At 42.9% G+C, this 16,678-nt stretch overlaps 2 protein-coding genes across 2 annotated transcripts; both read right to left on the bottom strand.

Moving 5' to 3' along the window:
* Positions 1-9,305: 9,305 nt before the first annotated feature.
* On the bottom strand, positions 9,306-13,258 carry LOC115146555 (lecithin retinol acyltransferase-like). The gene is made up of 2 exons (XM_029688644.2): positions 12,723-13,258; positions 9,306-9,994 (listed from the first exon to the last, which is right to left on the bottom strand). The coding sequence occupies exons 1-2, from the start codon at positions 13,224-13,226 to the stop codon at positions 9,839-9,841; spliced, it is 660 nt and encodes a 219-aa protein (XP_029544504.1). The 5' UTR covers positions 13,227-13,258; the 3' UTR covers positions 9,306-9,838.
* A 633-nt stretch (positions 13,259-13,891) lies between these two features.
* Positions 13,892-15,864, bottom strand: LOC115146554 (lecithin retinol acyltransferase-like). The gene is made up of 2 exons (XM_029688643.2): positions 15,268-15,864; positions 13,892-14,655 (listed from the first exon to the last, which is right to left on the bottom strand). Exons 1-2 carry the CDS (start codon positions 15,817-15,819, stop codon positions 14,503-14,505), a joined length of 705 nt encoding a protein of 234 aa, XP_029544503.1. The 5' UTR covers positions 15,820-15,864; the 3' UTR covers positions 13,892-14,502.
* Positions 15,865-16,678: the final 814 nt, after the last annotated feature.

The following is a 16,678-nucleotide window of genomic DNA, read 5'->3' as shown; positions in this document are numbered from 1 at the left end:
TTAGTATTACATATAGGTAATATATAATATAGAGCCAAAATATAAATAAATTGGCGTTACATGTGTCTCTCTCTATCACTCTTTCGCTCTCTGTGTGTCTGTGTTTTCTCCCAACACCCACTACACTTGACTGCAGCAGCCTAGCATCACTGGGACAGGAAGACCAGGGGACCACACTGCATGTGCTGGGCCCAACAACCCCCTAGGGTAACACTTTATTTTAAAGGCATTTACAAACCCTTTACTCACCATTTTGTAAATTTTAGTAAGCTAGTTATTCACACACACATACATGCATATATATATATATATATATATATATATACACACTGCTCAAAAAAATAAAGGGAGCACTTAAACAACACAATGTAACTCCAAGTCAATCACACTTCTGTGAAATCAAACTGTCCACTTAGGAAGCAACACTGGTGGAACAGATGGAAATTATAGGCAATTAGCAAGACACCCCCAATAAAGGAGTGGTTCTGCAGGTGATAACCACAGACCACTTCTCAGTTCCTATGCTTCCTGGCTGATGTTTTGGTCACTTTTGAATGCTGGCGGTGCTTTCACTCTAGTGGTAGCATGAGACGGAGTCTACAACCCACACAAGTGGCTCAGGTAGTGCAGCTCATCCAGGATGGCACATCAATGCGAGCTGTGGCAAGAAGGTTTGCTGTGTCTGTCAGTGTAGTGTCCAGAGCATGGAGGCGCTACCAGGAGACTGGCCAGTACATCAGGAGACGTGGAGGAGGCCGTAGGAGGGCAACAACCCAGCAGCAGGACTGCTACCTCCGCCTTTGTGCAAGGAGGAGCACTGCCAGAGCCCTGAAAAATGACCTCCAGCAGACCACAAATGTGCATGTGTCTGCTCAAACGATCAGAAACAGACTCCATGAGGGCCCGACATCCACAGGTGGGGGTTGTGCTTACAGTCCAACACCGTGCAGGATGTTTGGCATTTGCCAGAGAACACCAAGATTGGCAAATTCGCCACTGGCGCCCTGTGCTCTTCACAGATGAAAGCAGGTTCACACTGAGCACATGTGACAGTCTGGAGACGCCGTGGAGAACGTTCTGCTGCCTGCAACATCCTCCAGCATGACCGGTTTGGCGGTGGGTCAGTCATGGTGTGATGTGGCATTTCTTTGGGGGGCCACACAGCCCTCCATGTGCTCGCCAGAGGTAGCCTGACTACCATTAGGTACCGAGATGAGATCCTCAGATCCCTTGTGAGACCATATGCTGGTGCGGTTGGCCCTGGGTTCCTCCTAATGCAAGACAATGCTAGACCTCATGTGGCTGGAGTGTGTCAGCAGTTCCTGCAAGAGGAAGGCATTGATGCTATGGACTGGCTGCCCGTTCCCCAGACCTGAATCCAATTGAGCACATCTGGGACATCATGTCTCGCTCCATCCACCAACGCCACGTTGCACCACAGACTGTCCAGGAGTTGGCTGATGCTTTAGTCCAGGTCTGGGAGGAGATCCCTCAGGAGACCATCCGCCACCTCATCGGGAGCATGCCCAGGCATTGTAGGGAGGTCATACAGGCACGTGGAGGCCACACACACTACTGAGCCTCATTTTGACTTGTTTTAAGGACATTACATCAAAGTTGGATCAGCCTGTAGTGTGGTATTCCACTTTTAATTTTGAGTGTGACTCCAAATCCAGACCTCCATGGGTTGATAAATTTGATTTCCATTGTTAATGTTTGTGTGGTTTTGTTGTCAGCACATTCCACTATGTAAAGAGAAAAGTATTTAATAAGAATATTTCATTCATTCAGATCTAGGATGTGTTATTTTAGTGTTCCCTTAATTTTTTTGAGCAGTGTAGTATTTGGTAGCATTGCCTTTAAATTGTTTAACTTGGGTCAAACGTGTCGGGTAGCCTTCCACAAGCTTCCCACAATAAGTTGGGGGAATTTTGGCCCATTCCTCCTGACAGAGCTGGTGTAACTGAGTCAGGTTTGTAAGGCCTCTTTGCTCGCACACGGTTTTTCAGTTCTAAGGTCAGGGCTTTGTGATGGCCACTCCAATACCTTGACTTTGTTGATTTTGCCACAACTTTGGAAGTATGCTTGGGGTCATTGTCCATTTGGAAGACTCATTTGCAACCAAGATTTAACTGATGTCTTGAGATGTTGCTTCAATATATCCAGATAATTTTCAATTGCTCATGATGCCATCTATTTTGTGAAGTCCACCAGTCCCTCCTGCAGCAAAGAACCCCCACAACATGATGCTGCCACCCCCGTGCTTCACAGTTGGGATGGTGTTCTTCGGCTTGCAAGCCTCCCCCTTTTTCCTCCAAACATAACGATGGTCGATATGGCCAAACAGTTATATTTGTGTTTCATCAGATCAGATGACATTTCTCCAGAAAGTACCATCTTTGTCCCCATGTGCAGTTGCAAACCGTAGTCTGGCTTTTTAATGGTGGTTTTGGAGCAGTGGCTTCTTCCTTGCTGAGCGGCCTTTCAGGTTATGTCGATATAGGACTTGTTTTACTGTGGATATAGATACTTTTGTACCTATTTCCTCCAGCATTTTCACAATGTCCTTTGCTGTTGTTCTGGGATTGATTAGCATTTTTCACACCAAAGTGTGTTAATCTCTAGGAGACAGAACGCATCTCCTTCCTGAGCGGTATGGCAGCTGTGTGGTCCCACCGTGTTTATACTTGCGTACTATTGTTTGTACAGATGAACGTGGTACCTTCAGGCGTTTGGAAATTGCTCGCAAGGATTAACCAGACTTGTGGAGGTCTACAAATTTTTTTCTGAGGTCTTGGCTGATTTCTTTTGATTGTCCTATGATGTCAAGCAAAGAGGCACTGAGTTTGAAGGTAGGCCTTGAAATGCATCCACAGGTACACCTCCAATAATTTACATCACTTGAGTCAATCAGAAGCTTCTAAAGCCATGACATCATTTTCTGGAATTTTCCAAGTTGTTTAAAGGCACAGTCAACTTAGTGTATGTAAACTTCTGACCCACTGGAATTGTGATAATAATAATAATAATCGATCTGTAAACAATTGTTGGAACAATTACTTGTGTCATGCACAAAGTAGATGTCCTTACTGACTTTCCAAAACTATAGTTTGTTTCCAAGAAATGTGTGGAGTGGTTGAAAAACGAGTTTTAATGACTCCAACCTAAGTGTATGTAAACTTCCAACTTCAACTGTACAATTATGTATTTTTTTACCCTAATAAAATATGGTCTGGCCCCTCTGCAGTTTGCAGAAGGCCAATCCACCCATGAAGTGTGTTCCTGTACCTCCCCAGGTCACCCCACTCTCTCGCTCACTTTTTGTTCCTGTACCTCCCCAGGTCACGCCACTCTCTCGCTCACTTTTTGTTCCTGTACCTCCCCAGGTCACCCCACTCTCTCGCTCACTTTTTGTTCCTGTACCTCCCCAGGTCACCCCACTCTCTCGCTCACTTTTTGTTCCTGTACCTCCCCAGGTCACCCCACTCTCTCACTCACTTTTTGTTCCCGTACCTCCCCAGGTCACCCCACTCTCTCGCTCACTTTTTGTTCCCGTACCTCCCAGGTCACCCCACTCTCTCGCTCACTTTTTGTTCCCGTACCTCCCCAGGTCACCCCACTCTCTCGCTCACTTTTTGTTCCCGTACCTCCCCAGGTCACCCCACTCTCTCGCTCACTTTTTGTTCCCGTACCTCCCCAGGTCACCCCACTCTCTCGCTCACTTTTTGTTCCCGTACCTCCCCAGGTCACCCCACTCTCTCGCTCACTTTTTGTTCCCGTACCTCCCAGGTCACCCCACTCTCTCGCTCACTTTTTGTTCCCGTACCTCCCCAGGTCACCCCACTCTCTCGCTCACTTTTTGTTCCCGTACCTCCCCAGGTCACCCCACTCTCTCGCTCACTTTTTGTTCCCGTACCTCCCCAGGTCACCCCACTCTCTCGCTCACTTTTTGTTCCCGTACCTCCCAGGTCACCCCACTCTCTCGCTCACTTTTTGTTCCCGTACCTCCCCAGGTCACCCCACTCTCTCGCTCACTTTTGTTCCCGTACCTCCCAGGTCACCCCACTCTCTCGCTCACTTTTTGTTCCCGTACCTCCCAGGTCACCGCACTCTCTCGCTCACTTTTTGTTCCCGTACCTCCCCAGGTCACCCCACTCTCTCGTTCACTTTTTGTTCCCGTACCTCCCCAGGTCACCCCACTCTCTCGCTCACTTTTTGTTCCTGTACCTCCCCAGGTCACCCCACTCTCTCGCTCACTTTTTGTTCATGTACCTCCCCAGGTCACCCCACTCTCTCGCTCACTTTTTGTTCCTGTACCTCCCAGGTCACCCCACTCTCTCGCTCACTTTTTGTTCCTGTACCTCCCCAGGTCACCCCACTCTCTCGCTCACTTTTTGTTCCTGTACCTCCCCAGGTCACCCCACTCTCTCGCTCACTTTTTGTTCCTGTACCTCCCCAGGTCACCCCACTCTCTCGCTCACTTTTTGTTCCTGTACCTCCCCAGGTCACCCCACTCTCTCGCTCACTTTTTGTTCCTGTACCTCCCCAGGTCACCCCACTCTCTCGCTCACTTTTTGTTCCTGTACCTCCCCAGGTCACCCCACTCTCTCGCTCACTTTTTGTTCCTGTACCTCCCCAGGTCACCCCACTCTCTCGCTCACTTTCTGTTCTGGCACCTCCCAATTTACAAATTAAGCACTGAACACGGGTTGTGTAGACTCTAGCTAACCACCATATTGACTGAAATATCCAAGCCATGCCAGCCATATATCATGAGTTAGAAGATTATGAATTTTAGGCTATATTATGAAGTTATTATTTAAGAGCATTGAAGATAAATCACAATCAGTAAAAACAAATATTGAGCGAGCTAGCTAGCAGATTTACATAAATTATCAATGATCAGCTGACAGACTACCCTCTTTTCCCGATGACAATGTTTTTAAGCGACACGGTCACTAGCTTGCTTACAATATGTGATGAGTGTGTTGTTGCAGAAATAAATAGGCCTGTGCTAAAAAAGGTAAGAATTTTCGCTACAGAGGTAGTTAGTATTTTTTAGCAACATTTTCTCTCAGCTGCCAAGATGATGGTGTCAAATGTTCTTGCCCAGGACCCAGGCAGAATTCAGCCACACAGATCACAGATTCATGTCGACTGGAGAATTCAATTATTGGCCCGAATGCAAAGAAAATGTTTGCGCTTCAAATCAATTGACATTACCGTATTCATGTTTAATTACTAGCAGCTTTGCATTAGCCACAGGCCAAATGAAGGCGACCTGACAGCTTTGCATGTTTTAACCACATTCCTGCTTGTAAATGTTGACGTCCACAAACAGGTCTTTGACTCTCCATTTTTGCCAGATGGGTATTTATCATGTACTTGTCCATGTTAGATGAAAGCCATATTGTCATGTGTATGATATTAGGTGAATACAACATCTCTGACAGACATTTATTAGAATGTCATTGGCCAGATAGACAGTTCAAAGCAGGTCAGTGTGTTTTAAACTTAATCTTACCTTGGCTTTGGTTTAAAATGATGTGCCAAGAGCATTGAGATCACCAGAGAGGCATATGGTCGATAGCACAACACGCAACTGTGATACGGAACCGAAATCACCTTTCCACAATGGCATCTATTGAATTGGGAGTGATACCTGATGGGATTCCTTTCATTACCTTCTCCTCGGTCCTCACCCGGGCTACACAGCATTGGGCCTGACACCTCATTCATCTGGAACGGTTCAGGGGGCTGCTTGAGAACAGCTCCCAAGAATCAACTCTTTAAATGAAACCTAGTGTCCTTCCTTAAAGCTGCCACAGTGTTTGCAGTCATATAAATGAAACAGAAGGATCTCGGATCATGCCCGATGACAATTGAAAAAGGCGACAAACAGGAACAGGCAACCGTTTCAAAGCCTTGTAATTGCAGAAGAGACTCCAGCCTCCGCTCTCCCTACAGTGGCTCTAATGAATGGAAGATACACAGCACATAGGCTACATAACAAGAAGTGTGCTCGTGGCAAGGCCCCGGGATTTCCACTCCAGCTTAGCAGAGGTTGTTACCGCACTGCCCTCCCTCCATATGGTTCCAGTAAATTGTAGGCGTGATCCACAGAACCACTAAATCAATAGCATTTTGTGCCTCTCTCCCGGATTCGTGCCCTTGACGTGGGTAGGTAATGTTCTCTTACTATTGATGCTCTCTACCTGGCCGCCTCCACCAAGGGTCTGTGGGGGGGCATAAATCTGGCTGATTTTTCTGGACCTAGGGCGAGGATTGGAGGAAGAGACGTTTATAATAAAATGGTATGATACCATGTTATAGATCAGTGTATTGTAGGTTTGTAGCTGAAGTGGAGATTCGGTAATGTCATGTGTACCCTTTTACGGGCCTAGCAGCCAAATGTAAATAGCAGGCATTTGCACCGTGATAACTAGGTTTTCCGTTGCCGAAAAGTGTCTTGAAGTGTCACCTCGAGTTCTGAAACGTAGCGGCTTAAAATGCGAGATATTTTACGGGGACATCGTGCTTAATCCAACCAATCAAAATAGCAGGATCTAGCAAAATCCCACTTGTTCACACTCCAGTGAAGTTACTTTTGACGGCCGATTTATAAGGCAAGGCCTTGGGACTGTCTGTAATATTCACATGCGATTAAAGCTGAGATCTGCGATAGGTGAAACGGAGCCACTGGCACATCTTGTTGTTTTTGTGTTGAGAAAATGAGCATCCAGCATTATACCAACAAAAAAGAATAACACTAGTACAGACTCTGCTGTCTATCACACATGCAATCATTGTTGTTTGCACCTCCTATGGCGTCGAGCTTTAAGGAATGAAACAGATTTCGCAAACAAACTAATTAGAAGGTAGATTCAATTAGCCTCGCTTCTCTTATCCAAGGGAGAATTGAGCGATGTTGTGTATAATACGTGCCTTACCATTGACTGCTAATGACTTAGCTACAGTTAACTGCCAAAATAAGGGAAACACTTGAGTAAATGAAGGATACAAAGTATATTGAAAGCAGGTGCTTCCATCACAGTTGTGATTACGGAGTTAATTGAACAATTACCATCCCATCATGCTTAGGGTCATGTATAGAAATGCTGGGACAGGCCATTATTTTGGCTACCATGGCTATGCCTCCATAGGATGACAATTCCCCCATCCGCAGGGCAGGAGTGTTCACTGAATGACTTGATGAGCATGAAAATGATGTAAACCATATGCCATGGCCGTCTGTTACCACATCTCAACCCAATTGAGCCCATGGGAGATTCTGGAGCGACGCCTGAGACAGTGTTTTCCACCATCATCAACAAATCACCACATGATGGAATTTCTCAGGGAAGACTGGTGTGGCATCCCTCCTCTATGCGAAGGTGAATTGAAGCTGTTCTGGCTCGTGGTGGCCCATTGCCCTCTTAAGACACTTTATGTTAGTGTTTCTTATATTTTGGCAGTTTACCTGTAGGTTTCTTGGGTTAAAAAATAACAACAGACTAACTCAGAACTCTGGATCCAGCTGTCATGAAAAATTCACCAAATGATCCACATATTGAGTGAGCGAGTCGCTGCTTGGTTATTAAACCGCGAGACCACTCCGTTGTGCACCATTACCTGTAGGCTATATTACCCCTCCGTGTTTGCCTTATGGAGGGTCCCACACAGACCCCACCGGGATAGAATGTTGATTGTTCCAACTGCAATGTTCTACTTTGCAGTCAGCCATCTGCCTGGGTAGTGATATAGGGAGAGGGAGAAAGTGAGAGGGAGGGAGGGAGAGTGAAAGACAAAAAGCAAGAGATAGGGAGAGCAAGGGAGAGAGATTTGTGTCCATTACACGTGGCCAGAATCTTCCACGGAAATGATATGAGAACTTAGTGAGGTGGCCACCTAACTACCTCTGAGAGTCAACCACCACCCACGGGCATTTTTTTCTTTCATTATCCCTCGATGATTGAGCACTGTAAAAGCATGGCAGTATTGCGATTTCTAATGAGGTAAATGGAAAGAGAGTTTTTCGTTGATGATTTAGATGATGAGTGTCATTTTAGACTGGGTGTACTGTATCTTTGAGAGGAAGTGTTAAAGAGGCATTTTACTTCTTTTTTTTAAAACTGACATTTAAAGCTGCAATATCTAACTTTTTGAGTGACCTGACCAAATTCACATAGACATTATAGTTGTAGATCGGTCATTCTAATTGAAAGCAAGTCTAAGAAGCTGTAGCTCTATTCTATGTGCCCTATTTCTATGCTTCCTGTTCTTAAGTTTAGTGTTTGTCACATAAGCTGAAATTAGGCAACCTATTAGAATGTTTTGCATGCAGGAAAGGCCTAACAATGTCTTTATATTGAACCTTTAAAAAAAGGGTGCGTTTCCCAAATGTTCTAGATATTTCTCATTAGTTCACCATTATTGTGTTCTTACACATCATTATTTTGTACATGCAGAGCTCACCTAATGGTGGGTCATTTAAATGATGTGTTTTGACAGGAAGTAATCACAGGCCCGGTGTTAGTATAGCTATGGTGCTTGTATGTGCTAAATAATTATAATTTGAGAACATTCACGGAATAGAAAGCCTTTTTAAATTTGAAATATATGATAAATATTTTTTTCTCAGTGAAATGCTCTTTTAAATGAGTGTTTCTGGGCACACAGTATGTCCCAGTACTGTCTTAACAACACATGTATTACACGTGAATGTCTAGTGTCCTCAGTAACAGGAGAAGACATTTACTCACAAACCCATGTAATGCAATCTCAATGTTTTGTCTCCTCCGATTCCGCAAATACTTTCATAATTGAATGTTTAATCATCCTTAACATCGAATGTTTACATGTACGTTATGTTTACTGCAGTCATGAGTTCAATTTGCCATCCGATATGCCATATTAGGAAAGGAAATGTCAGCACTGCTGGCATCAGATTACTTCTGAACTTACATTTTTGCCCTGGTTTGTTATTATTTCTGAATAGGCCAGTGGGAGACCTAAATGGATGGAAAGGATATCGCCGACTGAGAAAACACTGCTTCTTATCACTACAGTAGCAGAGACCCTTTCAGCCATGCTTGAACCATGCTGAAACCACCACAAACAATAATGGCCGAGAATTGAGCACAATTGAGCATATTTCTGGGACTTCTGTATTCAGAGCCTGGGATTTCCCCGTAGACTTGTCTCCCATGTATTCCAAAAGAATGCATTAATTCAGAAGCGTGGAAATGTTACTTACAGTGTTATCTACCGGGAGTATAGGTAAGGGCAACAACAGGAGAAGAAAATGTGCACAATTTAGTATTAAATAAAGAAGAATTCAGATACAATAGGCTAATTGAAAAGTTGCGCAAGGGAGAGTAAGCGCGTGAATTTAGTTGAAAGCCATAGTTCAGTACATTCACCCTGTCGGAGTATGGCAATAACAGTGTCAAATTGCACCTTGTCCATCCTGTCCCAATGCCATTATTGTCTGTATAATTGTGACCATAAAGGCCATGATGTCCATTATATACTGTCAAAACAATGCCTTTATCAGGAACAACTTTTTTTAAATAACATGGCTGTCCATTTAAAGACTGTTATACACAGTAAATACCAGATGTGTAAGATGGTTACTCTTCTATAAAAAAAAAACTTTATAAACTAATATAATATGTTTAATAATAATGTGTCTAATAAAAATGACTATCAACACAAACGTGACATTTCCCACAATGCCCCCCCCATATGAACAGTGATACTGATAGAGGGACATGATTTAAGCCTTCCATATTCCGCAGTCATGTCAATGAGCCTCTCTGTGTGTCTGTGGCCATTTTTACGATGCCATCCAGATGGTGAAGGGGACGAGCAGGGTGGGTACTGTGTTGAGCAGCGTTAGGGAGCCCAGGTACAACACGGTGCCCGTTCCACACAGAGCTGTGAGGTAGGCGTTCATCCTGCTGCAGATGATCTTCCTCACTGTCAAACAGAACTGCAGGAGAGAGGATGAAACAAGAGTAATTATCCTTTACAGATTGTTTTTATCCACAAGATGAATGAAAGCTTGTGAGTGTTTTAACACTCAAAATCTTATTAACGTTGAGTGAAAAAAGAGGAGTGCTCTTTGCCTTTATCTTTGAAAGCCCTTGTCTTTGTTTGATTGAATTGGGGCCTCTGATATTCTAATGGTTAATCGTTATTGTCAATTTTATTTATTTATTCATCCACATCCATTTGTAACCATTGAGATGCAAATCTCCTTTTAAAGGAGCTCAGGCCAAGAGGCAAATACAATGAAGATACAGCAATTTATGAAACAGCATGACATGTCTTAATTTGACAGAACATTGTGATTCAACCATAAATACAGTACCTCTATTTAATAAAGTACTGTGTAACAGTGGTACCCATCCAGGGGTACTCGGACCTACTGATTTATATTACAATGCATGTATTATTAAGATACTAATAATTATTCAATTATTATTGAAACTAAGAATTTGTTCTTAACTGACTTGCCAGGTTAAATAAAGGTTTAAAAAAATGAGGGTCTTTAATGCATTAACACTAGATGGTGCTGCTCACCAGTGCACTACAGTCCAACTCAACAAGTCTGTGACTTGTCCCAAATCTCCACACTTCTCACAAAGCGTGCACTTTCACACTTTCTCTCATGGATTCAACCAATGTTAGTAACTACCTTCTTGCACCAATCAGATGCTTTTGAATCCATGACGGGGAGTGTGCAAGTGCACACTTTTGGAGAAGGGTAGAGAATCAGCCTTTGAGTGCACCTTTCATTGGTCTAAAAGCAATCTATCCACCGCAGCACAGAATCATCTGACCTTTTCAGAGAAATGTATACCCTTTCAACTGCTCTCATCATACAGTACTTTGCATCAGTGTGCAGTATTCCCACATTGATTGGCTATCGTCTGTGCTAGGGGTGACCACAGCATGTCTAGACTAGACGTTGGTACCAGCACGTCCTGTGTCGTGTTCAGATAGAAATGCCATGATTAGAGCTTACCCGATTCCTTACTTACATGCCAGAGAGGTTTCATGTCTGTTCTACCCAATATATTTCTGAGCGTTCCACAACACTGTGCCCTGCTGAACTCAGACCAGGGCCCATATTCCTAAGAGTGACTAGGTGTGCTGATCTATTACCAGCTTTGACTTTTAGATTATAATGTATGGATAGCAGGGATCTAATTATAGAGTAGAACTCCTAGTCTGATATGCCTTATAAATATGGGGCCTGATGACACTGGGGCCTTATAAATATGGGGCCTGATGACACTGGGGCCTTATAAATATGGGGCCTGATGACACTGGGGCCTTATAAATATGGGGCCTGATGACACTGGGGCCTTATAAATATGGGGCCTGATGACACTCACTCATTTTATTCTCTCGAGATTTTGAGGAGCTTGTCCATGAATCATGATCCGTTGATCATTTGAACCGGGCGTTTTACTGCTGGGCTGGAACAAATGAGCCACCTCTAGTGTATGCCAACTGCCATCATCTGAACTAAGTTTCTAAATGACTCCTAAGTAGGCCGATATATACAAGAGACGTTGTAAATCCATTCTCGAAAACAAAGGAGTTGAGCAACTAAGCCGCTATTTGACCATAGTTTCCCCACATAATCAGTCGACGTCAGCGTGAAACAGCACTTTAACTTGGAAGACCAAATCATATCTGACGGTTGAAGAACAGTTTCATTCTAATCATTTCCCTTATATGTATCTTTCCGCTTAATAGCTTTGGCATGTGAGGTGACTGAGGTCAACACTTTATTATCCTGTAATCTGTGTCCGTTCCATCAAATTCATTGAAATACTTGCCATATTTCCCGCGCAACCCACGTGCTCAAACTCTTTTCTTTCAGAAAATATCTCTCCCGTGTGACCTTTTTGAGCCTATGACATAGGTGACTGGATAAATAGAGGCACTTTTGTGGCTACAATCACATGTAACAAAAGGGGCATTTCCGAAAAGGCTGGAGAGACTATATGCTCTGAGCTAAAGCTCATTCCTTCCAATAAATGTTTAGTGTGTAGCCTAATGCTTACAGCAAAGCTATGTACTAATGCAAGTCATTGAGCAATACGTTTATGTAGTTTTTGCTTCCCCGGCGTATTTATCGGCAGTGATTCACTTTAATATGTCTCAGTAGGTTCTTCACTCAATAATATATAAATAGTGTTACAAAACTTTGTCTGACCGTAATTTGAACCAGCAATAACTCTTGACTTGCCGGGTTAAAAAAAAAAAAAATCCTCCCACAATTGGTTCATTGCCCTGAGCATTATGTAACACCAAGTGTACTATTGGCTCATGGTTCACAATGTTATTCCTACAGTCTCAACTAAAGCATTGTTTTCTTAACATCTCCTTCAGTAGCCCCAGCCATTCCACTGATCTAATCCAGTACTCGTCTCACACACAACTATAATAGGGCTTGATGATTGACAGGGTGAATCAGGCGTGCTAAAACTGGGATATGTCAAATCAGTGGACTGACAGTTGAGGGGAGGTTTGGTAAACCCTATCGTCTAAATTGGGGGGGTCACGTGATGGCTTCCACTCTGAGAAGTTTGCAGTGACTGATCTTAGTCGCCCGGGAAATCACCATCGATTGTCCGATCACATACTACCCCCAAAACGTGTAAGAACAGTGTGCTCTGACAAAGGAGAACCCCATACTCCACCTGGTAGGTCTGGTAGCTGATGGCCATGCCATAGCGGCAGTACATGACGTAGTGTTCACAGTTGTACCACAGCAAACTGTAGGTCATGGAGCCCATGAGCTTCTCTGCCCTCCTGGCCACCTCGTCCCCCTCCAGGGGGGGCTGGCTGCACAGCTTGTCCATGTGGTTGACCAGGATCTCCGAGCCATACGCAAAATCCGCCAACGAGTCCACCCTGACGCTCGCCGACTTGGCGATCACCCCTAGAATCAGCCGGTTGTTGGTCACCATCTTGCCGATGGCAGCCTTGTTCTTGGTGAATACCGGAAGGATGTCCGGGATGAAGTGGGCCACCCGGTTGTTGCCCAGGTAGATGCCGAAATGGGTGAAGAGAGTTCTAGGAACTTCCAAAAGGTCGCCACGTTTGTACAAGGACAGGTCATACTTACAGTCTTTGTCCTTGTCCTCTTCATCCACTTTGGAAGCAATGAAGAAGAGGCTGAGGAGTTGGAGGAAGGTAATCATGGTGGCAGAACTATATCCAAAGGTTCGACACCTGGCCGTTTTATCGGGGCTAAGGGTCTGGGAGGAGCCAAGCGCATGGCATTAGAGGTTTCGCAACTTTACAGTGCAATTTCGACAGAAATAAAAGGGCTTTCTGCTAATCGTGTGGTTTTGAGGGAGGCTTAATTTCACAACCGAGGGTTTAATCGGGGGAAGTGTTCTGGCTATGTGGCTGTCATTGGCAAATCAGAAAAACAAATCCCCAGTTTAGAAGGTCATAAATATTTTCTAGCCTGAATAAACAGTCAGGTTGAGCTGTACAATGCTGACTCACTCTTGATATGTCTGGAACTGTGAATATGGTACCGTAGAAAGAAAATAATAAAGCATAGTCATTACTAAGAAATACTACCCAGAGAATGTGTTTATTTTATGAGTGTGGCTCTTGCGTAAATCTACTTTATATGATTAAGTATTTGGGTTTGGAAATACTATGGGGATGTATTGGGGATTTTATGCGGCCAATATTCCATCAATAACATGATCGTTTGAAAATGCTGTGGGTGGTATTGACAGAGATGCAATGTGAGTATTAAGATGCACTGTGACTGCATGTACCTAACTGTATTGAAAAATCAATTATTTAAATTGTTCTTGAAACCAGACCAAAACAAACCAAATTATGACTTCCAATATCTTTATTAACATTTCTTATATTTACAATGTATTTGATGGAAAACAAAAGGATTTGCTCTCAAAACACATTCGTAAAAGTATTGTATTAATCAGTGTAGTACTCTTAGAGTTTCTAACTGAATGTATCTATATAAACAAATATACAAGAGTATCATTATTGAAGAAATTAAATTATTTACAGATTAGACGACATTGACTTACACAGTAAGATTAAAAAGTAGAAAATGTGCCTTTTGGGGGGAAATAGGGATGATACTTTGGTCACAGAGGGATCATATGACCTTTATAAAAGCTTTATAATACCTTAATGGCCTACATACAATACAGTAAGTGTTGACATGAACACTCAAATGTAAATTGCTAGGCCTACAACCACATTGCCCTCTGTTTTCTTTTGGCTGGCCAGTATCAAATCAAAAGTAGCTCTTGCTGTAACAATGGCCTATCATATGATATGCCACTTTAGGCCTATACCAAAGGCGTATGAGTTGGGAGGTGCCAAGTAATGTCACCACAAGGACCAATGAATGAAAAGACACGATCCTAAATAGTTTCCATTGAAATGTCCATCGGAGTGTTTGAAGGTTTGAACTTTGGCCTCTCAGCCGGCCATCCACAGAGTGAAGGAGATGAGGGTTGTGGGTAATGTAGTTGAAGGTGCGAGGCCAAAGCAGACGATGTAGATCATTCCCAGGAGAACGCTGAGAAAGACACTCCTCTGGTCTTGGATGATTGATTTCAGACACTCACAAAACTGCATAGAAAGGAGAAAAATAATGCAATTAATAAACATGTATGTATTGGACTTTTATGAGCAATTCATTTTAGGCATATTCAATTTCTTTATGTTACAAGTCTAAACTTTTATGAAATATGGAAGAAAAGAGAGAAGAAGAACTTGCATGAAACAACACCAAAACAACAAACCAAAGCCCAAATATATGTATTTTCCGTAACACTGAATAAAACAAAAATGTTTCTGAATATAGTTGCCTATTATAGCATAATGGCATAATGTAATTTCAAATGGAGATGCATTATCATATAAATAGAAAATATGGGATTGGAAATTTCAAAGGTTGATGATGCTGTTCCCAATAAGTAATACAACCAGGTCTAACCTAAATCAACAATTCAATACATTTGTAATAATATTAATGTAAATGCAAATCTCTGAAAAACATTATATATGCCCTAATCTAAAGATAACAGTCCTCACTGGGATACAGGTTATGTACAGGTAAAATATTTTAAGAAGACACTACATTTATCTCCTGTAGCGTAAAAGTTAAGGGGCCAGACTTATGCACAACGCAATTGTGAAAATTAAATAAATAAATGAAATAATGCAAGGAAAATGAATGACCATTTCCGTTTGCTGACTTTTCGCGGAACCGTATCTGCAGTATGTAACAAAATGTTCACAGTTATTCCATAGTAAACTGTAAGGGATGGCGCCGACGAGTTGTTCTGCCCTCTCTGCAACCTCTTCATTTGGGAACGGTTGTTGCGCCTTGCATTTTCTATCCATATGATTCACCAATATGTTTGAGCCATACACAAAGTCATCCAACGTGTCCACGCGCACCGTGGCACACTTGTACAAGCAACCCATGATGAGTCTCTTATTTGTGATAACTGTTTTGATGATCATCGTATCGTTGGTTAGCACGGGCATGATATCCGGGATCAGGTGAGCGACTTTGTTGTCACCCAAGTAGATACCGAAGTGCGTGAACAAAGTTCTCGGCACCTCCAAAAGGTCCCCTCTCTGGAGAGACAACGGCGCGTGACTGTGCATCGTGCGCTCTTTGCATCCCGCCTCATTGCGTTTCCTATCCGTCCATTTAAACTCGAAAAGTTTGAAGTTGGAGAGAAGGGTTAGCTTCTCGACGAGAAATGTCAACGAGTCGAGCATGTTGAAAGTTCCTGTCCAAAGTTTTCTGAGAGTTGTCTGGAAGTGGGTTTATATGGTAAGTGCACTAGGAGGGGACAGTGCAGCTCGAAGGTAAACCCCGAAGACACGATTGGCCACAAAGGACATTGCTATGGTATTTTTGGCACGTATGTCTTTTTTCTTTAGTCTACATAATTTGGCATATTGTTTACTATACTTTTAATCATTTGTTTACGCTGAAGATGTACGTTGATTTGCGTAATTTAAATTCACAACCATTACATTTGTAGGATATACAAATTATAATTACAGGCTCATTGGAATCATATTGAACGAATAAATTAGATATTTTTATATTTTATAATCAAAAGGCAGATTCATCAAATAAAAAAATTATGACCTTGTGCCCAGAATCTTGAAGTTTTTTTCCCTTTATTATTGTATTATATACAGTAGGCCCAATGGGACAATCAATACAACATTATGAAGAGCACCTTGTCTGGCCTATTAGGCCTATACTGTCTTCTAATCTAATCTACCTCGGGGATCTTTACAGTTGTTGTATTCTAAGTAAACTGACCTTGTCTGCCAAGCATTGTGCTATTTTTGGAGCAAGCCCTTTATTTTTTTGCTTTTTTGAGAGGGGGTACCCCATTTTCTCCCCCCATCACTGCAGCTCCCATATGGATTCCAGAGAGGTGAAGGTCGAGAGCCATAGCAAGCCATTTTTAACTCATTTACTGTCACACCCTGACCATAGTTTGCTTTGTATGTTTCTATGTTTTGGTTGGTCAGGGTGTGATCTGAGTGGGCATTCTATGTTGGATGTCTTGTTTGTCTATTTCTATGTCTGGCCTGATATGGTTCTCAATCAGAGGCA

The sequence above is a fragment of the Oncorhynchus nerka genome, linkage group LG18 (assembly GCF_034236695.1).
Source record: "Oncorhynchus nerka isolate Pitt River linkage group LG18, Oner_Uvic_2.0, whole genome shotgun sequence".
Classification (NCBI taxonomy): Eukaryota; Metazoa; Chordata; class Actinopteri; order Salmoniformes; family Salmonidae; genus Oncorhynchus; species Oncorhynchus nerka.
The sequence above is the reverse complement of the archived record's forward strand: the minus strand, read 5'-3'. Positions and strand labels throughout refer to the sequence as shown.